At 49.0% G+C, this 22,106-nt stretch overlaps 1 protein-coding gene across 1 annotated transcript; it reads left to right on the top strand.

Annotated features, from left to right (window-relative positions):
• Window positions 1-663: 663 nt before the first annotated feature.
• C8H11orf24 (chromosome 8 C11orf24 homolog) lies at window positions 664-9,844 on the top strand. The gene is made up of 4 exons (XM_057778506.1): window positions 664-789; window positions 6,122-6,322; window positions 7,366-7,531; window positions 8,387-9,844. Exons 3-4 carry the CDS (start codon window positions 7,456-7,458, stop codon window positions 9,508-9,510), a joined length of 1,200 nt encoding a protein of 399 aa, XP_057634489.1. The 5' UTR covers window positions 664-789; window positions 6,122-6,322; window positions 7,366-7,455; the 3' UTR covers window positions 9,511-9,844.
• Window positions 9,845-22,106: the final 12,262 nt, after the last annotated feature.

Below are 22,106 nucleotides of genomic sequence, written 5' to 3'. Positions count from 1 at the left end.
CATCCTGTGAGTGCTGGGAATCGATCGCTGAGCCATCTCTCCAGCCCCAGACTATTTCAAATTAAAAGCAAGTCCCACAGGTTTTCCCTTTCGTCCCACTGTCATGCCACGTGTGAAATTCCAAAGTCCTTTGTGAGTCTGTTTCTCGACCTGGAAAATAGAAGCGAAGGTCCTGTTGCAGAATTAAATCAGTGTAAAACCCTTAAGTGAAGTGCTGCGCCAGAAACTGGCAGTGCAGTGAGCGCTAAGCAAACCTTAGTAGCCATGCCTGCGAGCAGGGACTGGAAGAGCGGCCATAAGGGGTTGAATAGCAGAGAGGGGAGGGAATGCAGAAACCGGGCCAAAGGAATCGAACAAAGTCCCCCACGAGGCCTTCGAGAGCCGCCCTTCCAAACGAGCACAGCTGCGGTCGCCTGGCCCCGAGCCCCTCTCCCGGGCTTCTGGAAATAGCCGTGCACACAGACACAGCCTAGAAATTTCAGGGCCGTTCACTTCTGCTAGACCGACCCCAAATAGCCCTTTCCGGCAAAGGCAAGACCAGGTTGAAGGCCAGCTCCCGCGGTGGGTGTGGCCTGAATAAACCACGCCCCTCGCACCCGACCTCGCAAGCACAGCGACGACCTATTGGTCCCGCCTTCGTGACGTCTTTCCGGGGCGGTCTGGGTGGGGCCCGGCGCTCACCCCCAAGCTGAGTTAATTGGGTGTCGCTGCGGTCCACGTCCCCGCGCGGGGCTGAATCGCTGAAGTGGCTACGCTGCGGAGCGAGGGCCACAGGCCTGCCGCACCCGGGTAAGCGACCGGCGCTGCCGGCCAGGGGACCGTCGTGAAGGTCTCGTGAACCGGTTGGGGATGGACAGCGAAGTGCGGGGCGGAGAAGGGATGAATGGGAATCCGGTGCACTAGGCGGTGAGGAATGGAAGCGAGGAGAAGGGAGGAACGGGCCGAGCCCTTGGAGGAGCATGGATGCTCAGGAGGAGGAGGTGGGCTGACGGCTATCGCTAGCCTGCGAGAGCCCAGGCTGGGCAGTTTGTGAACATTCTATGGACATTTGAGAGTAGGCGAGTCCTGGATCAGTCAGTACCCTAGAAGGTGTTGGTCTCAGAAATAGTTGACCCTTTGGGTGACTCAGGCCTGCTGCCCAAATTCTTTGTACCAGCGGGTGAGGAAAACCCATCCTACTCCTCATTTGCCCACTTGCCTGCCTTCCCCTGTGGCCGCTAGCTCGTGCACTGGCGGTCTGGCTGGTGCTTCCGAGTCCGACTGGAACTTGCATTACTTACGCCCCCACCCCCAGGAAGCAGCTCCAGTTTTTCGGTAAAAACAACCAGCAAAGTGCTTAAAATACAGGTTTTCCTTTTATAAATTAGACCTCCCTAATGGACAGCGAGATATCAGAACTGCTGGCGTGGTGAGCTTCAAGACAGCCGACCTTAGGCACTGTAGTAGTGAGACCGAACTTCTAGAAACCTGGAGCTAAGCAGTGTAATTAAGATACTATTGATGTCTGCCCCATGGACACATCCTTTAGGTCACAGGGCAGTGACATGTGTAAGTCCAAACAGGTCATGTGTCAGGATTAGGTGGCTCTAGTTTGTCTTGTATTAGCTTTCTCAATCTCCGTTGCTTGGAGTAGAGATGGGGCCTGCTGATAAAAAGTTATTAGTGGTCATTGCCAAGTCTGTACTTCTTGCATGGAATCTGTGTGTGTTAGAAAAAGAAGTTCACCAATTCGAGGTCTAGTTCTATGTGATTTGTATATAGCAATCCATACATCTTGGTTCAGAAAGGAGTAAAGAGTCAGGGAAGATTGAGAATGCAACATATCAAACACCAGAAAAACTGGGAGGCATCTTAAGGGCACAGTCTAGGAAAGGAATGCCGTTAACACTTGGGGACTCAGACACGTCACCTGGCTGAACTTCGGTAGGAGCAGTCCAGGAAATAAAGACTTAAAGTCTTGTGTGTATAGACATTGCCCTGTGGTCTAAAGGATTTGCCCATGTGGCAGATTGGGACCTTAGATACTGGCCTTCTTGTGTGAGCTGGCAAAAGGCGCCCTGCTGCTTCTTCCCTGCAGATTCCTGGGGAACTGATTCCCAGAGAGGAGGGGCTCGGCGCCGCCTGCCTATCCTAGTCTCAGACCTAACACTTTGTATTTTATCATCGTTTTCTTCCTTCTTCATGTGTGTGTGTTTATTCTGCCTTTCTGTCTGTGCACTGCTTTCATGTAGTGCCCTGAGGGCAGGAAGAAGCTGTCAGGTCCTCTGGGACTAGAGTTAACAGACTGTCATTAGGCCATGCAAGCCTATAATCTCAGCACTGGGGAGAAAGAGGCAGGGGAATGGGGGGGGGGGCTCTCTGGCCAGTCAGTCTAGTCAACTTGGCAAGTTCCAGTGGGTTCATCAAGAGATCCTGTCTCAAAGTATGTAATCTAATATAATAGATAATATATGGGAGGTGGCTGAAGAGATGGCTCAGGAGTTAAGAGCACTTTTAGAAAAAATATTTAAAAATATTTTTGCCAGGCAGTGGTGGTGCACGCCTTTAATCCCAACACTGGGGACAGAGGCAGGCAATTCTCTATGAGTTCAAGGCCAGCCTGATCTACAGACTTAGTCCTAGGACAGTCAGGGCTACACAGAGAAACCCTGTCTCAAAAAACTTTACATATGGGTGTTTTGCCTCCACGTATGTCTGTGTACCATGTGCATGCAATTCCTGGAGTGACCTGAAGAGGGCATTGGATTCCCCACGACTTGAGTTACAAATGGCTGTGAACCACCATGTTGTACTGGGAATCTAACCCTGATCTTGTAGAGGAACATCCATTGCTCTTAACTGCTGAGCCATCTTTCCAGTGAGGTTTTACACTGTTCATGGTGACACATGCTTTTAATCTCAGCACTTGGGAAGCAAAGGCAGGCAGATCTTTGTGAGTTCAAGGCCAGCCTGGTTCACGTAGCTTGTTCTAGGCCAGCTAGGACTATACAGTGAAACCTAGTCTCAAAACAACAAACAAAATAGATGAGTTCTCAGTATGAGTCCCTGTCTTGGAACTTGTTATGTAGATCAGGGTGACCTAGAACTTTTGGCTATCCTCCTGCCTTTGTTTCTAGAGTACTGGGATTCCAGATATACACTACCATGCCCGGGTCTTTATACAGATAATGAGAATACTGAGGTCCAAACTTTGACTTAAGGCTCCCTAAAGTTCTCAAATCAAGACTCACTTCTAAGCACATGAATGTTGTCTTTTTATTAGTCAGTTTGTAAAGGTTAGTGTAGCTCCCCTTCTATAACGTTGTTTTGTTGACCCGGGAGCCCACTCTGTAGCCAGGGTGGTCTCAAACTTGCATCTTGCCTCTGCTTCCCCAGAGCTGGAATTATAGGCGTGTGTCACCATGCCGAGCTCTACATGCGATCTTGACATTAAGACTATCTTTTGCAAAGTGGAGGCAGGACCACGCCAAAGAGATGAAGTCGTCGCAGTACAAGAAGGGCCTTCTTGGCTCTTGTTAGTGGCTAGTTTCTGTTTCTGTGAGAGTGACTTCTAGACACATCCACTGGCTGGGAGTAAGTGATGGGAGTGGCACACTGCAGGAGCTTTCCCTGTGGGGCGTTTTAGAGATAGACTTGAGGAACAGCTGCCGTGGCGTGTGTACACTTATGAGTGCATGCATGCACTGCCTGTGTGACTTCCCACATATGTGGCTGCTTGCTTGCATGCGTATGACTGGCTGTGTGCAAGGACAGGTCTGTGCAAGTGGGCTTGTGTGTACAGGTGTGTGCATTTCTGCACATTTGTTTTGGATGGCAGGTTTGTGACGAGGCTGGCATCATCAGGGCTTGCCACCTGCTAACGCCACCATATCCTCTGGAAGGTGAGGAGCTGTTTTCCTAGTCTCCAGGCATCACCATCTGTTAATGCCTGTCCTCTAGAAGGTGAGGAGCTCCTGAGTGTACATTATATGTTCCTCAGTGAAAGCTGGGCCTAATAGCTCACACTTGCAGTCCCAGCATTTGGGAGGCTGGACAAGTTTGAGGTCAGTTTGGGCTACGTAGTGAGTTCCAAGCCAGCCTAGGTTACAGTGTGAGACCTGTCTCAACACCATGGCTCAGAACACAAGAGCCTGTACTTCTCTTACAGAGGACCTGAGTTTGGGTCCTAGCACTTACATCTAGTGGCTCACAACTGCTTATAATTCTAGCTTCAAGGTAATCCAATGCCTCTGGCCTCTGGGGCACCTGCTCTCACTCATATGCATGTGCATGTGCGCGCGTGCGTGCGCGCGCGCACACACACACAGGGATGTACATGAATATGCAAGGTTGAAAAAATAAAGAACCTTAAGACCCAGCTCCAACAACTCCTCGGGGAGAGCAGGTCTGCTTAGTGTCCTCTCACGGCAGTACCGTCCTGGGTTCCACTAGGTTCCAGTTGTGTCCTGGGTTCCACTAGGTTCCAGTTGTCTCCTAGAAAATGGGTTTCCTAACAGATAAATCAGGTAGTTTCTCAAAAAAATCTCCAGGTGAGGTCCAGCAAGGTGCCTCAAGGGATAAAGGCACTTGCCACCCGGCCTGCCCCTGCGGTGGGAGGAGGAACAGATCTCTGCCGGCTGTCCTTGGACCCCACACATGCTCTGCAGCTCTGCAGTGCGCGTGCACCCAGGCCACACAGAGTTACTTGTTCTAATTAAAAAAAAAAAAAAAAAAAAAACTCCTGCCAGGCAGTGGCACACACTTTTTAATCCCAGCATTTGGGAGGCAGAGGCAGGTAGATCTCTGTGAGTTTGAGTCCAGCCTGGTCTACAAAGCAAGTTCCAGGACAGTCAGGACTGTTACACAGAGAAACCCTGTCTTGTAAAACCAAACAACCAGCTAAACAAACAGAAATCTCCATGACCTTCCCCCACATCCATGTGCTCTGTGCACACTGCCTACACGTCGTTGCCTTTCATAGATGTTTCCCAAAGGGATCCATGCCATCATACATGTGGTAAAATCATGAAAAATAATCCAAATCCAGTCCTCAAGATAGTCATTGTTGACATTCACTTCCTGATGCACGCTGTGGCCATAAATGTCAAGTGGTTTATACATGGATGGCACAGTATTTACAGAGCCATTCCAGAGCATGCTACTGTGAGAAATATCTGTAGATCTCTGGGGTGTGTGTGTGTGTGGTGTGTACTGTTGTGCTCACCCACGAGGTGTGTGTAGGCCAGAGTCTGACACTGACATGTCTTCCTTGACCCCCTCTCCACTGGTTTTATGTAGGCAGGGTCTCGCTGAACCTCAAGTTTGCTGTTTCTGCCAATCTAACTCAAAACCCGGGAGCCCATCTGTCTCTGCTCCCACAATGCCACCATGTGCGGCTTTTGCATGAGTGTTAGGGTTCTGAACTCTGGCCCTTGAGCCTGTCCTTGCAGTGAGCCGTCTCCCGGCCTCATTTGTGCATCAGATGTTAACCTAGAAGCCACCGTGTAGCCAAAGCCAAGGCTGGCCATGAACTCTTGCTCTTCTTTTTTTTTTTTTTTCTTTTTCTTTTTCTTTTTCGAGACAGGGCTTCTCTGTGTAGCTTTTGAGCCTGTCCTAGACCTTGCTCTGTACACCGGACTAGCCTTGAACTCACAAAGATCCGCCTGCCTCTGCCTCCCAAGTGCTGGGATTAAAGGCCTGCGCCACCACCACCCTGCTAACTCTTGCTCTTCTTGACTACACCTCCCAACCACTGAGGTTACAGGCATGTGCCACCAAGACTTCCATCTTTGAACTTCTGTCCAGTTCCTCCTTTAGAAAAAGTTCTTGAGCCAGAGGGTGGTGACGGGTGCCTTTAATCCCAGCACTCAAGAGGCAGAGGCAGGTGGATCTCTGAATTTGAGACCAACCCGGTCTACAGAGCAAGTTCTAGGATAGCCAGGGCTACACAGAGAACCCCTAATTCGATAAAACAAACAAAAGTTCTTATGTCAGAATTGGCTTCATCAGCAGTTGTAACATTGACAGTTCTGATGCGTGTTCTTTCCCGGCTGGAGCTGCCGAGTGCTGCTCCTCCTGGCCTCCTCACTGCATGTGTGTCCCTTGTTCTTCCTGAGCAACTCTGGCTGTCCTTCAACCCTAGGTGTGTCTGGCACCGCAGAGGAGGATCTGCCTCTGTCCTACATGTGCCCCAGCCAATGCCATGGCCTGGGAGTGCCCTGCCCAGCTGCTCTCACCTGCAAAGCCAGACTTAATATGCCAAGTACAGGATGCCAAGCCCACATCTGCCCAAGGAGGACATCATCAGCCTGGCCTCCCAGTCTGCACTGAGCAGACACCTCTGGTGAGTGTCCCAGGTCCTGCCTATTTGGGGACCGACAGGGAACCTAGGAAGAGCCCTGACACAGTGGGTTTGTAGAGTCAACAGAAAACCGCCCTGAGGTAGCCGGAAGCTCTGGAGCCACAGTTGGCAAAGGACAGCTTGTGGGCTGTGTTCCCTGGGACGCCTACTGTGTGAATGAAGTTTTGCTGGGGGTGGGGGGCAGACAGCCTCTGGTTGTCTCTTCACTACAGCGGCAGGACTGAGTAGCTGAGACATGGCCTGTATGAGTCCCTGTCTAGAATATTTGCTCCCTGGCTCGCCCCGTCCCAGATTTGTAAGAAGTGGGCAGCAGGGGGTGCTAAGACCCGGAGTATATTTAGGAAGCTGAGGCCCTCCCTAGCCACCAGAAGTGCCTGTCACATCTTTTCTCCTTGACCTCACCAGCAGAATTCCAGCCCAGGACTGGCGCCCAGGGAACAAATGCCTGTATCTGCTGGCATCTTTAGGGTGCCAGTAGGTGAAAGGATTCAAGAACCAACCGAACGCCTTCATCGCCATGGCCCAGCTGCCTTGTTTGAGCTCACAGCTGAGCCTGAATGCTCGAGTGAAACCTTCCTCTCAGCTCGCCCTGAGGGACGTTACTGTCTCTTCTCACCACCCCACCTCTCCCTCAGGACAAATAAAGACCCACCCAGTACTGGGGAGGAAAAACTTTCACCCTGTTGGCAAGGCTTGGTCTTCTCCTGTTCTAACTCTGGCTCCAGGGGAGAAAGTGGGACTTGTGTCAGAAGTTGAGACTCAGTGAAATTGGGTCAAGTGCTTTAGGCGATGGGAAGCAAGACACAGGCAGATTGGCATTTCCCTCGCAGCCGCTGAGTTGTGTTTTTCCTGGCCCCTGGCCCTGGTCCTGGTCTGAGTACATCATGGTGGTCCTGGTCCTGGTCTCTGTACATCATGGACCCTGCAGAGCCTGCACAAGAGATACAGCACAAAGCCCTTGGTCTCTGGGGAGGCCATGTGCTGCTGAGCAAACGCCTCTGACCACTTTGCCTTTCTCACCCCAGATCCCTGGGCCGAGCAAAAGGCAACCGTGGACAGCCTGAAGGGTTGGCTGGCTCAGAGACCACCAGCCTTGCTTCCAGCTCGCCAGCAAGATGTGGACAGCCTTGGTGCTGGTTTGGATTTCCTCCATGCCCTTATCTAGAAGCCATAGAGTGATTGAGGAGCCGCGTAAGTGAGAAAGCTGTGTGCCCACCAGGAAGGCCCCCAGGAGCCTCAGTCCAGAAGAGAGGCAGCTACAGTCCCGCCTTCCCAGGGTGGGGCAGGGCTGGGCTGGGGCTAGGGTGGAGAGGAGCACAGGTGGGGCCCCAGTGTGACCATGCCGCAAAGCCCTGTAGACCTGCCCTGTCTTCTGGAGTTCATTTGTTGAAACACCAGGTATTGAATGCGCTCCTGCCCTGCGGGGCTCTGCGAATCTCCAGGAGTTCCTTCAGACAAGCCTATCCTGAGGCTAATTAGAATTTGAATGTCTGCAGCCCGGCGGTGGTGGCGCACGCCTTTAATCCCAGCACTCGGGAGGCAGAGGCAGGCGGATCTCTGTGAGTTCGAGACCAGCCTGGTCTACAAGAGCTAGTTCCAGGATAGGCTCCAAAACCACAGAGAAACCCTGTCTCGAAAAACTAAAAAAAAAAAAAAAAAAAAAAAAAAAAAAAAAAAAAGAATTTGAATGTCTGCAGCCACTTTTCTGTACAAATCTTGGGGTGCGCACAGGGGCTGAGGTTTACCTTGTTTTCATGGGCTAATCATATAATGTGAGCCTCTGGCCTGCTGCTTTAGGGCCTGGATCCACCTCCAAGGTTCTGAAGCCGCCACAGGCTGGAGTCAGAATGGGAAGGAATCCTTGACTTAGGTGTCATGGGCTCTTGGTGGCTGTGGTCAGCTGGACTCATGGGTCACTTCCATCAACACCAGGGCTCTCTGGTTAGAATATGGTGCCAGCCAGCACAGGGCCAGGAGCTAAGTGACAGCGTGTGACCCTATATGTGGTTGATAGTATTGTCTTTCTCTCTCCCTTCTGACTTGAAGGACACTTAGTAGCGACCAAGGTGTGGCCTAAAGCCGTGAAGCGAACCGTGACTAGGGACACAGGTCTGAGAACAGCCACAGTGCTGCCTGCTCCTGTCACGCCGACCACGGGGACCTGGGCAGCTGGCCCGAACTCGACCAGAGTGACAACAGAGATGACAACGCACTGGACAAACACGAGCACTCTGACCACCAGAGAAGGCATGACGGGCAGCGTGACCTCCAGTTCCCTTACACCACCTCCATCATCAGGACCCGCGACTGTGGGGCCATCTCCACCTACCACCACTGCTGGGCTTCCCTCTCTCAGCACACCACATGCAGAAGTGCCAAGTACAGATGCCAGCACATCACCAAGAACAGCCACAGTGGCAACAGTGGCTCCACATACCACGACTGTTGCTGCAGGCACCATAAACATAAGCGGTCCCACGAGGACTCTGAGTCCTGCCCAAAGCACACCTACTAACACATCCACCACGAGCCCCATCCCCACTTCAGGTGCCCAAACCCAAGGTACCACCATCCAGGTGACAAGAGAACAGCCAGTGCATAGCACAGCTGGCAGCTCAACACCTGGTCCTTCAAATACCACCCTGGAGCCCACCACCACCCGCTCTGTGGCTTCAACATCCTCGGCAGTAGTGACCACCACTCAGATACAAACCAAGGAGCCAACTGCCAGCACAATGCCAGTGCCTCCTACCAGCCCGACCCCTGAAGTGAAAGCCACAACCCTCACCACGCAGCCAAGCCCTGCATTATCTACCCAGGGGATAGGTGGGCCAGGCACACAACTGACAACAGAGCAGGTGGAGACCAAAGCCACAGCTGGTACTGCCTCTGCTGGGCCAACACCCAGGAGCTCCGGGGACCCTAAGGTGCCAACCACAGACTCGTGTCAGCTCAGCACCCAAGGCCAGTACCTAGTGATCACCCCTGAGCCCCTCACCCCATCCTTAGTGAACAAAATGTTGCTTCTGGTGGTGCTCGTTTTTGGGGTGACCCTGTTCATCGCAGTCCTGGCGATGTTTGCCCTGCAAGCCTACGAGAGCTACAAGAAGAAGGACTACACGCAGGTGGACTACCTGATCAATGGCATGTATGCCGACTCGGAGATGTGAGCCCAGAAGGCCGGCCTCCTCCGTGGCCTTCTGTTTTGTCTCAGACCAAACCAAGTGCTTCCAGATCCTTTTGGTGCAATTTCGGAACTGTGCCAGATGCGTAGACACACGTAGCTGCTGTCAGACCGCTCCAGGAACAGGAGAGAGCTGCCTTTTCATAGTTATTTTTTTAAACAATCACATATGCAAGCGTGACCGCGGTCAAGGGGACCTGGCCCGTTTGGCTGTCGGCGTGTGAGATTTTGACCAGAATTAAAAGCAGTGGCTGCTCTCCGTCTGGCTCCCGTGGTCTGTGTCCTGCCCTCACTCTCCGTCTGGCTCCCGTGGGTCTGTGTCCTGCCCTCACTCTCCGTCTGGCTCCCGTGGGTCTGTGTCCTGCCCTCACTCTCCGTCTGGCTCCCGTGGGTCTGTGTCCTGCCCTTAGTCGCTCCTGGCGCAGCCTTTGTGATCCTGGGGGCTTCCTCTTGTAACCATGGATATGACATGAGTCCCTGCGAGGCTGCTGTGTTCAGGCCACTGTCTTGGGCTCCCTCTGATGTCTGAGTGCTCAACAGTGGCTCTCCCAAGTCCTGAGCTGTCCCTTGGTGCTGGCAGTTGGCTGCTTGGCTTCTCAGGAACTGAACCTCTTGGAGCCCAACCTGGGCATGAAAGAGCCAAATCCAGCACAATCCATAAAAAAGCCAGCTTGGCCCCTGCACACCCTGCTAGTTACCTGGCTCAGCCACAGACACAGAGGTGGGACATACAGTCTAAGGAAAAGTGGTGCTGAATCTCTTGTTCCCAGGCAGAAGCTCAGAGCCCTCTCCACAGGGTATTGCTGGTTCTTGTCACAGCAGTCAGAGGGTAATTGCCGTGAGTTTGTCACAGTCCAGCCACCATGCCCGTGTGGATGCGTGTAGCACACTGGGCACCCACCCCAGCACATCAGCATTCCAGCCCCCATTTTATCGACCACTGACGCCCAGTAGCATCTCACTCTTCAAGGGTCAGGGTCAGGATAAAGCCTGCCTGTGTCTGGTTTGGATCCTGTTTCTTGGCAGTGCTGAGGACGGAACCCAGGCCCTTGTGAGCCATACCCCAGCCGTGACCCCTGGTCCTAGGATCCCCGTTCTGTGTTCAGTTGCTCTGTTTACAAGCTGATCCTTAGCCTTTCCCCACCCTCGTGCCCAATGTAGCCAGAGCACATGAGCCACACAGCAGCCAAAGGGTTCTCAGCTGTGCTCTAGGCCAGGTCTACGGCACCCAGCTGATCTAGGGCCAGCTATGGAATGTTCTGGAGCTTGGCTTCATCTAGTAGACAATGTCTGTCCTGAGCATGGTGCCTGACCTAGAGAGTAATTATGGCTAAAGCTGCTGTTTTCTGGGGTCACTGTTTCTCCTTCCTGTGATGGCCCAGATTCCCATCTCAGTTCTGCCTCATACAAAAGGGATGACAGGTGGCCTGTAATAAGGGACAAAGTAAACCCCTGGGCCATTTGCAGAACTATGCAGGGTGAGACGAAGGGATCAGAGTTACCACACAGCTCTTGTGGCCTCCCACCCACCTTATCTGGCATTAAAATTGGCCTGCCCTGCCCTGCTGCCCCACCCACTTCTCTGAGTCAAGCTGTTTGTACTGAAAGCTAATAGCTGGCCCTTCTCCCTCGAGCAGACACTCTTGAGCAGAGTACATGTTTTTTTTTTTTTTTTTTTTTGTTTGGTTGGTTTTTCGAGACGGTTTCTCAGTGTAGTCCTGGGTGTCCTGGAACTCGCTCCTGTAGACCAGGCTGGCCTTGAACTCACAGATCCGTCTGCCTCTGCCTTCCGCGTGATGGGATTAAAGGCAGGCACCACTAAAAAGCTCCTGGCCCTAGCCTTGGCTGGAAAGGTGTCTGGTTCCAGCCTCAGGTCCAGGCCAGTTTGCAACATTGTGTCTGAGAAACTTACCTGCTACTCAACATAGCCCTGAGGCCTCAGCTCCTGTAGGATGAGTGGCAGGCTCCCCCTTGTGGCTGATGGAGAGTGTATGTGTCCCTCGTGACTGATGGAGTGTGTGTGTGTGTGTGTGTGGTTTTTCGAGACTGAGTTTCTCTGTGTAGCTTTGGCTGTTGTGGAACCCACTCACTCTGTGGACCAGACTGGTCTGGAACTCAGCACCTGCCTTGCCTCCCTAGTGCTGGGATTAAAGGTGTGTGCCTAGCACCTTGGGCCCACGTCCACCACGTTTCAAAGTATGTTCTCAAATCTGGGAGCCCTAATCCTTTCGGGGTGTGGGGAGAAGTGGGTCGAAGTGAGAGTTTACGCGGAAAGGCCAAGTTGCCTATCAAGGTCACCCAGCAGACCGAGACCGAGCAGGTCAGCATTGTGCGCTGAGGTGGTCGGGGAGAGGTTTCATCTTCAAGGCGCCGCGAACACGCGCCCGCGAGGACATAGGGGGCACCTGAGGCCAGTCGCAGCTGAGGTGGCCCTGGTCGCTGTGGCGGAGATCCCCTGGTGCGCCCTGGCGGCCGAGCTTCTCACCTCATTCGGCCCGCGGCTGTGCCCACCAGCTTCGGCCACTTAGACCGACAAAGTCACCCCAGCTGGCTCTGACCCTGAAAGGTGCCCCGGGATGCTCCCACTGGAATACGTATTCTCGCGGGTGCTTTTAGTCCTGCGGGGAGGGAGGTCTCGTCCCCACTTGGGGCCAGCATGCGCTTGAGGGAATGACGTCATGTGAGCCTGAAACTCCTCCCCATCTCCTAGGCATCCTGGAGTTAGTTCTGGGAGCCCGAAACATCTCAACACGGTGACCCCTCTCTTCTCATAACCAGCTAGCTTTGGGGGTCATTCGGAACAAGGCACGCGAAGCATCTTTATATCGCCACTCTGCTAACAGCTGGTGTCTGTGAACGCTTACTTTGTGGCCTGCTCAGGTAGCCCCCTGTTGCCATCTATCCCTTATCTCAGAGGACTGCCTTCCTGCCCCCCCCATCCCCCCCCCCCGGCTCATCCTCCACTTAGCAGTCAGGGGGATATTTTTAAACAGAACTCAAATCTTAATGCTCAGTTCCCCAGGCTGGCCTCCCACTGGGACTGGAGGATGTGGGGGGGAGGCAAACACTTTAATTAGATATGCCGCGACCGGAGGGGAGTGTTAAGAGAAGCCAGGGAAATGGGGTGGATCCAGGCAATGACCTCCCGCGTTGAACCTTCGAGAGTGGCACAAAGCTGGAGGGTGTGAGAAGAGGCAGTCCGAAGAGCACTAGCGGCCAGAGCTGGTGAGAAGCCTGTCCTCCGGGACTTAAGGAAAGAAGTAAGGCCTTTCCGTTTAGATTTTAAACAGTTACTTAATTGCACTTCTGTGTTTTCATGACACTGAAGTTACTTTAAACAGTTTAAGGGTGGCTAGGCAAGATGGCTCAGTGTGTAAGGGTGCTTGTCCTCAAGCCTGGACAGCCAGGTTTGATCCCCGCAAGCCACATTGTCCTCTGACTGCCATCTAAGCACACACACACACACACACACACACTAAATAAATAAATAAATGAAATGAAAATTTTAAAGAGAAATGAGAAAGAGGGGAAGGGGAGACACGACCTGAGACCCCCCAAAGACCAAAGACGGGAGAAGGGCCGGTTTCCAGTTGCTTATGTGTATGAAAATTTTCCATGATGAAAAATGAGAAGAAAAAGGGAAGGGAGGAAGGAAGGGTGGAGTCCTCACTTCAAGCTCCTAAGTGTAAGATCCTTCTGGCTGCCACTGGGAGGAGCTAGGGGAAGCTGTTCAGTCATCCTAGGAGCCAGAACTTGGACGAGATCACATTCAGTCCCCAGAGAGAAGCCAGGGAACTTGCAGACTTTGGAGACTGAACCCATAGGCATTCACTGTTTCTACTTTCTGTTCCTCATCCATCCCTCCTTCCCTTCATCCCTCAACCCAGGTCTGGCACATGCTAGGTAAGGGCTGAATTACTGACCTATACTTCACTTACTCCTGCTATAAGTCCAAGGCCAGCCTGGTCTACAGAGCGAGTGCCAGGACAGGCTTCAAAGCTACACAGAGAAACCCTGTCTCGAAAAAAAAAAAAAAAAAAGAAGAAGGAGAAAGAAAGAAAGAAAGAAAGAAAGAAAGAAAGAAAGAGAGAGAAAGAAAAATTGCCAATGGTACAGTATAATGAGGCCGTCATTCGGTGCTGATGACCCCATGGTTATCGCTCTGTGACAGTATGTTCACCCTGTCAGCCTCTGTGAGTCTCTGCATGAATGAGTAAAGGCTTTCACTCTAGGGGTCATGGAGAGGGTTTACGTGAATACCAGGAAACAGAGATGGCTGTTATCTTAGGCTGCTCTGCCAAGGTGCTTCTACCTCTCTAAGATGTTATTTCTTTTTTTTTTTAAATTTTTATTTATTTTTTTAAGATGTTATTTTTAAAGAAACAGACACATCTTCCATACATGAGTGTCTGAAAAGAGGCCTCCTGCATTCTGCATTCTCCACGGGGTTCTGAATCTTCAGGCGAAGGGAGACAGGAATTGTTTGAAGAGAAGGAAAAAGGGAAAGGAGTAGGAGTTTTAATGGTTTGAAATCATATTTATGGCTGAGCTGTGTGACACCTTTGATCCCAACACTCAAGAGGCAGAGGCAGGCAGATCTCTGAGTTCCAGAACAGCCGGAGCTACACAAAAAACTGTCTTGAATATATATATGTGTGTGTGTGTATATACGTATGTGTATATATATATACATATGTGTATATATATATATACACATATGTATATATGTGTGTGTGTATAATATATACACATGTATTTTTTTTTATTGCATGCAATTCCCGGAGTGGATTCTATCCTTCTACCATGTGGATCTTAGGGATTAGACTCGGATCTTCATTCTTATTTATTTATCTATTTATTTATTTATTTATTATGCATACAGCATTCTGCCTCCATGTATGCCTGCTCATTACAGATGGTTGTGAGCCACCATGTGGTTGCTGGGAATTGAACTCAGGACCTCTGGAAGAGCAGCCAGTGCTCTTACCCACTGAGCCTTCTCTCCAGCCCAGATCTTCATTCTTAGCAGAAAGAATCTTTACCCACTGAACCATCTTACCACCCCAACTTGTAAGTTTTTGAAAATAAAATTTATTCAAGTACTAAAGAGAACAAAAAATCCCAAGCCTCTTCTTCAGAGGAGAGATAGATACGTGCAAGGCAGTATCTGTGCTGAGTCCGCAGTTCCCTAACGAAGCCTAGAGAGCCCAGCTTCAGAATGCCCTGAGGTTCCCTTGGGCCCATGGCAGGCCTACCCAAACAGTGCAAGATGCAAGTTGAGAATGCAAACAGACAAAAGAAGCACCTTAAATACTAGTTACAAGTCGGGCTGGGAGATGGCTCAGTGGTTAAGAGCCCTGGCCACTCTTGCAGAGAATAGGGATAGAATCCTAGCACCAACATGTTGGCTTGTGACCATCTATAACTCCAATTCTGTGGGATATAACGCCATCTTCTGGCCTCTATGGGAACTGCATGAACATGATATAGGCAAAATACACAAAACTAAAAAAAGAAAATGCTACATCAAAACAAATGTGAACAATCCAGAATAATAAAAATCCTAAGCTCCCTGTCAGTCTGTCTGACTTTTTCTTTGGCCTCACTCTCAAACAGGACCCGTCATGACATTATGATCCTTCGGAAGGGTGGGAGTAAGGGGATGATCCGGTAAGAGGTGCCAGAGCCCACGTGCTGTTTCTGAAGTATCCAGGCCTGGATGTTGAGAGATGTTGTCTTCACAGCCTCTCTTTTCTCTCTTTGTGACTCAGAATGTGACCATTGTTTTAGCTATTCCAGGTCTTTGAATTTCCCCATGAATTCTAATTTTTAAATGAAATTAATTTAAAGAAAAAATAATGTGCATGTGTGTGTATTTCTGTCTGTGTATGCCATGTCTGTGCCCTTAGAGGCCAGAATAGGGTGTTGGATCTCCTGGAGCTGGAGTCACATGTAGTCGTGAACTGTAGACGTGAGTGCTGGCTGCTGCACTGAGGTTCTCTGCATGCAAGCACGGGCTGTGTTCTGAACTGCTGAGCCAGCCCCTCATTTTACACTTTACATTTCCTCATGTCTAGATTTGTGTGTATGCTGCAGTGCACGTACCACAGCATCCCTGTGGAGACAGGAGAGCCATTTGTAGGAGCCCGGTCTCTCCTTCCACGATGTGGGTTCTGGGGACTGGTCTTAAGTCATCAGGGTTTAGCAGTAAGCACCTTTACACATTAAGCCATCTCCTAAGCCCTTCCATGTAAATTTAAGAGTCAGCTTGTCGGGCTGGAGCGATGGCTCAGAGGTTAAGAGCATTGCCTGCTCTTCCAAAGGTCCTGAGTTCAATTCCCAGCAACCACATGGTGGCTCACAACCATCTATAATGGGGTCTGGTGCCCTTTTCTGGCCTGTAGGCATACACACAGACAGAATGTTGTATATATAATAAATAAATAAATAAATATTAAAAAAAAAGAGTCAGCTTGTCAGTTTCTTTTTTTTTTTCTTTCTTTCTTTTTTTTTTTTTGAGACAGGGTTTCTCTGTGGTTTTTGGAGTCTGTCCTGGAAAGCTTGTCAGTTTCTTACAACATTAGATTATGTTGAGTCCATAAATTTGGAGAAAATAAACTTGTTTTTTGTTTGTTTTGAAACAAGGTTTTACTATGGCTTGGCTAGCCTGGAACTCACTCTGTAAACCAGGCTGGTCTTAAATTCACAGAGATCCACCTGCCTCTGCCTGCCAAGTGCTGGGATGAAAGGTTTGTGTACCACACCTCATTCTCAGGTCTCCTTTTATCTAGGCATCCATGGGCACATACTTCTAGTACTCAGCAGGCAGAAGCAGTAAGACTGTTGCAAGTTCAAGACCAGCCTGATCTACATAGTGAATTAAAAACTAGCCTAAGTTACATAGTTAGACTCTGTCTTAGACAAAACAAAACTCAGGAAAACGCTCTGCGGTGGTGGCGCACGCCTTTAATCCCAGCACTCGGGAGACAGAGGCAGGCAGATCTTTGTGAGTTCAAGGCTAGTCCGGTGTACAGAGCAAGGTCTAGGACAGGTTCAAAAGCTACACAGAGAAGCCCTGTCTCAAAAAACAAAAATAAAACAAAACAAAAATGTACAAAAAAGGTAGGGATGGGGCAGGGATAGAGGCTTGAGCCTTTCAGGTCATGAACTCTGGTGTTGCTGCTTGACAAACATATCCTGAATTCCAAGACTGAGTTCTCTAGTCACTGGCAGGTCCCTTTTCTTCCTTTCTCAAAAAATTTATATATATATATATATATATGTATATATACATATATATATATACACACACACATACGAATACTGCCTGCATGCATGTGTGTGTGCCATATGCACACCTGTTGGATCCCTGAAACTGGGGTTACAAATAGTTGTAAGCCACCATGTGGATGCTGGAAATCAAAACCAAGTCCCCTGGAATAGTAACTAGGTCTCTAATGCTGACCAATCCATCTCCTCAACCCTTCTTTCTTTCTTTCTTTCTTTCTTTTGTTTTTGTTTTTGTTTTTTGAGACAGGATTTCTCTGTGTAGCCCTGACTGTCCTGGAACTTGCTTTGTAGACCAGGCTGGCCTTGAACTCACAGAGATCCAGCTGCCTCTGACTCTGGAGTGCTGGGATTAAAGGTATGTGCCACCACAGCCCGGCCACCCCCACTTTTATAATTCAGAAACCCTCTCCAGCATGTGTTCTGCATGGCCCCAAGGACTGTGCCCCAGATGGCCACACTGTCATTTCTACTGATTTCAAGGGCACAATCCTCCAGTTTTGAGAGCACAGGAGTCCAACCTCTGAGCCGCTCTCAGGGTCATTCTGACTCCGCTCTCAGCTCAGCTTTCAGGCAGGGACAGCGTGGAGCCCTTTGCACCATGACCCATCAGCCTGGAAACTGGAAAAGTGAGTGCATATAACATTGACTGTTGCTAGTATATAGAAATGCAATGCATTTCTATTAAAATATTAAAATTTTCATGTTATATGTATGAGTATTTCCCAGCACATATGTGTTGTAATAAAAGCGGCAGGGCTCTCTGTTGTAATACGAGCGGCAGGGCTGCGTCCCCGGCACCCGGCCGCCCGCATGACTTACTTATGCCCCGAAATAATTACACGGAAACTGTATTCTTTTAATCACTGCCTGGCTCATTAGTTCCAGCCTCTTATTGGCTAGCTCTTACATATTGATCTAACCCATTTTTAATATTCTGTGTAGCACCATGATCTGGTGGCTTACCAGGGAGATCTTAACCTGCGTCTGTGTCTGGTGGGCGAATCATGGCGACTCCTGACTCGGCTTCTTTCTCCCAGCATTCTGTCTGTTTACTCCACCCACCTAAGGGCTGGCCTATAAATGGGCCAAGGCAGTTTCTTTATTAAATGAAAGTAACTCCTCCATCACATATGTCTATACACCATGTGCATGTGATCAGATTCCCTAGAACTGGAGTTACAGAAGGTTGTTTGTAGGAGAACTCTTACCCGGCTACAACTGGCTCTGGGGTGTCTGCACGGAGCCTGAATCTGCCCTGTAGGAGCCTGAATCTGCCCTGTAGGAGCCTGAATCTGTCCTTTATCTTCAGCACCCTCCGTTTAAAATGCTTGAGCCATGTCTGAGAGTTTCCCGAGGGTACGAAGCCTATGCAAAACTGGTTGGGAAAAATCTGGCACACGGAGATATTCCTTAATCGAGACGTTCATTGGTCATTGTCCCTTTGGAAGCTTGGTTAGGATGTTTTGGGGATATGGAAATCAACTTGCTGAAGGTGTAAATTGGAGAACAATGATGAAGGACTGGGGAAGGGAGAGCATCTCAGTCCACAGAGGCGGAGCCCCCGCAGCTGGAAAGGCTGGATTCATCCTTAAGGTGCCTGTGTCTTCTTTCTGTAGACACCCGCCCCCCGCCGTGAACACACACCCATTCCACAACAGTTGTTAGTGATCCTGTGGGTACTGGGAACTGAACCTGGGTCCTCTGGAAGAGCAGACTGTGCTCTTAATCTCTGAAATGTTATGCCCAGATCGCGGAGTTTCCCAAAAAACCAACAAGGAGACCAAGTCCGTATGTAAAAGCAAAGAGTCTTTATTTAAGTTCAAACTTGGATTTTCTGTGTGTCCAATGCATTGGCACGATCAGAGAGTCTTGAGTTCAATTGGGGTGGGGATTTTATCACTGCAGAGGTTGGAGTGAGGGATTTCTAAGGTTCAGGACTCCTGATTGGCTGATGTTTGTCTAGGGCTGTCCTGGTGAAAGGGGATGGGTGTGTGCTGGGCTAAGGGACATCAGGTGATCCTATCGACAACGGTAGGAACTTTAGACCATCCTCTAGGATGGTCTGTTCCTAGGTGGTACCTGGGTGGGCTAATCTGAAACTCAGGCCTCTGCTGAGTTTGTCATGGCTGGGCCCTACATTCTCTCCTTTATAAGTACCGATGAGACGTTCCAATCATGAATCCTGCTTGCCCAAGAGTTTAAGGGGATGGTATCCGGGATCTAAGAACTATTAGCTAACAGATTTTTCTAGGGCAGTGACCGTCCTCTGCTACCAGGCCCTGCAGCTCTGATGTTTGAGAACAACAAAATTTCTATTATAATCCTGACTGTCCTCTTTGGTTCTGTGGTTCTGCGTAAAGAACCGAAGTGTCTTATCTTACTGTAGGACCATTTTAGTTAATAAATCCATTAACTGACAACTCTGGACCCATTTTCCTGATATGTCAATGGGCACTATAGGTAGCCATTTTGTCCCATGCCAGGGACTTCCCCCTTGTCTCATCATTTCAACCTATTTTGGACAGGAAACATGGGATGATGTGTTCTTTTCTGTAACTACTTCGAGTTGACACTGGGGCATTGTTATCAGGGCCCAAGAAGGATGAAAGGGTGGTCAAAGGCAAGGAGGGGATTCAGGCAGTGGGGCACTGGTTCACATGGGCGGGACTGGGCCACATCAGCTTTCAGCAAGTCATTAGGGGCAGCGACTGATGCTTGAATGTGTCAGCCAAGTGGAAACCTGTTGAGACAAGTTTAACAGAAGTTAAAATTTGCCAGGCGGTGGTGGCGCACGCCTTTAATCCCAGCACTCGGGAGGCAGAGACAGGCGGATCTCTGTGAGTTCGAGACCAGCCTGGTCTACAAGAGCTAGTTCCAGGACAGGCTCCAAAACCACAGAGAAACCCTGTCTCAAAAAACCAAAAAAAAAAAAAAAAAAAAAAAAAGAAGTTAAAATTTATGAACTTAAACCAGATGGGAGGTAGAGGCAGGCTGATTTCTGTGAGTTCGAGGCCAACCTGGTCTACAGAACAAGTTCCAGGACAGGCTCCAAAGCTACACAGTGAAACCCTGTCTCAAAAAACCAAAGAGGAGAGAGAGAGAGAGAGAGAGAGAGAGAGAGAGAGAGAGAGAGAGAGAGAGAGAGAGAGAGAGAGAGGACTTAAAGGAAAATATTACATTTGCAACTTTCAGGTCCATAGTCTTAGTAAGTGAGAAGGGGAGGAGTCCCAAGACCAGGGGAGAGAAAAATATCAAAATGTCATCCTCAGGAATAGACAGGTGGGGAAAAGTTAGGCTGTACTTATCTGGAATCCTTGTGACCAGTGAGAAGTGGATCCAGGTTGTTTCCTGAAGCCTATATGAATTTTTATTTTACAAAAGGACATAAAAGTTTTTATCGATCTATACTGAAATCCACATTGTAGGAAAAAAAAGGTAATGAGCATCTGTAAAACAGCAGGAATAGACTCATACCTTTGAGTCCTAGCTAAAACTACAGATTTGGGTTAGAAGCACGTACATTTTTCTTCTCTCCTGAGAACCAGGTACAGATTGGACAGAGATATCTTTGGCCTGATAAGAAACACCTTTAAGTTTATTTTTGATAGACAACCAAAATAAATCCAAAATCTCGAGCTTGTGAGCAGCAAACAATCTCTGCTCTACCAGCTTGTCAGAGCTCTATTAAATCCTACACTCTGAACTTTTATACCATAGAGGAGAAAACAATCCGAAACATTGTTTAGATCTTAAATTATTTAATATTTTTATAACTTGCACTTACATCTCAAATCATTTTCTGAGACCCTTAAAGCTTATAAGCTTTTATATCCTCAGACCTTTTTTTAGACCCATATCAAGGCTTGATTTTTATATATAAAATGAGCTGACAAGCTGGCTGAAGTCTTGGGGAAGAATGTGGTTGCCTGCTGCTAAGCTGACAAAGTCAGAGATCCAAAGGATAAATTATACCTGGGTATAGACCAAGCAGCTTCCGAATCTATTAAAAATGACAAGGATGGGGCTGGAGAGATGGCTCAGTGGTTAAGAGCACTGACTGCTCTTCTAGAGGACTAGGGTTCAATTCCCAGCACCCGTATGGCAGTTTACAACTGTCTGTAACTCCAGGATCCAGCACTCTCACACAGATATACATACAGGCTAAAGCATCAATAAAATAATTTTAAAAAATGACAAGGACCAGTCCATACCCAGTGAGCCATACAGAGGTCTCCATAGCAGCAAGTCTTCACCAGACCCATAAGGTAAGAGTTTGTTTTGTTTTGTTTTGTCTTACTTTCCTGTAGAAGAGGTACATGGAAAAGACAGATCTTATTTTTTCTAGGCAAAAGTGGTGCAATCAATTCCTCTATGTCCTGCTACCTGCCCACAGGTAGGTTGGGTCCTAGCAGCAAGTGTTGCACTGGGGCATCTTGCGCAGTGGTCAGCATTGACATGATCCAGGTGGAGACATTGTGGTGCCTATCATTTTCTTTGGAGACTTTGGTTCACTAGGAGGATTTGGGAGTCTCTGTCTGATATAATAAGGTTTTAAAATCAACATTTAAATGCCGTATTCTACAGATTTCTGAAGTATTTGAGGGCTGCCCAGGTATAACTGAACAGACAACTTTGTTTCTAGTTACTTCATTTTTTTTGTTTTGTTTTGTTTCCAGACAGGCTTTTGTTGTTGGAGGCTGCTTGTTGGTTTCCCAGCCACCCAGACTCCCAAAATAATAACATAAAAAACATATTATTTCCAATACTGTCTGGCCAGTAGCTTAAGCATATTTCTGGCTAACTCATATCATAAATTAGTCCATCTTCGGGGGCTGGAGAGATGGCTCAGCGGTTAAGAGCATTGCCTGCTCTTCCAAAGGTCCTGAGTTCAATTCCCAGCAACCACATGGTGGCTCACAACCATCTGTAATGAGGCCTGGTGCCCTCTTCCGGCCTTCAGGCATACAAACAGAAAGAATATTGTATACATAATAAATAAATAAATAAATAAATAAATATTTAAAAAAAAATTAGTCCATCTTCATTAATCTGTGTATTACCACTAGGCTGTGGTTTACGTAGTAAAGTTTCAGTGTCTGTCTCCGGCAGGGCTACCTGGCTTCTCTCTGACTCCACCTTCATTCTCCCAGCATTTAATTTCCCCGTCTACCTCTATTCTGCCCTGTGCAGGCCCAAGACAGTCCTTTATTAACCAACGGTACTCACGGCATACAGAGGGGAATCCCATTTGTATAACTATAGTTATACAATCCCATAGTAAAACTACATATA

Source organism: Chionomys nivalis, chromosome 8, assembly GCF_950005125.1.
Source record: "Chionomys nivalis chromosome 8, mChiNiv1.1, whole genome shotgun sequence".
Taxonomy (NCBI): domain Eukaryota; kingdom Metazoa; phylum Chordata; class Mammalia; order Rodentia; family Cricetidae; genus Chionomys; species Chionomys nivalis.
The sequence above is the reverse complement of the archived record's forward strand: the minus strand, read 5'-3'. Positions and strand labels throughout refer to the sequence as shown.

Coding starts and splice junctions, on each gene's coding strand:
- C8H11orf24 (XM_057778506.1), top strand. CDS start 7,456: ATGTGGACAGCCTTGGTGCTGGTTTGGATTTCCTCCATGCCCTTATCT. Junction 7,532..8,386: donor TAGAGTGATTGAGGAGCCGC/GTAAGTGAGAAA, acceptor TCTGACTTGAAG/GACACTTAGTAGCGACCAAG.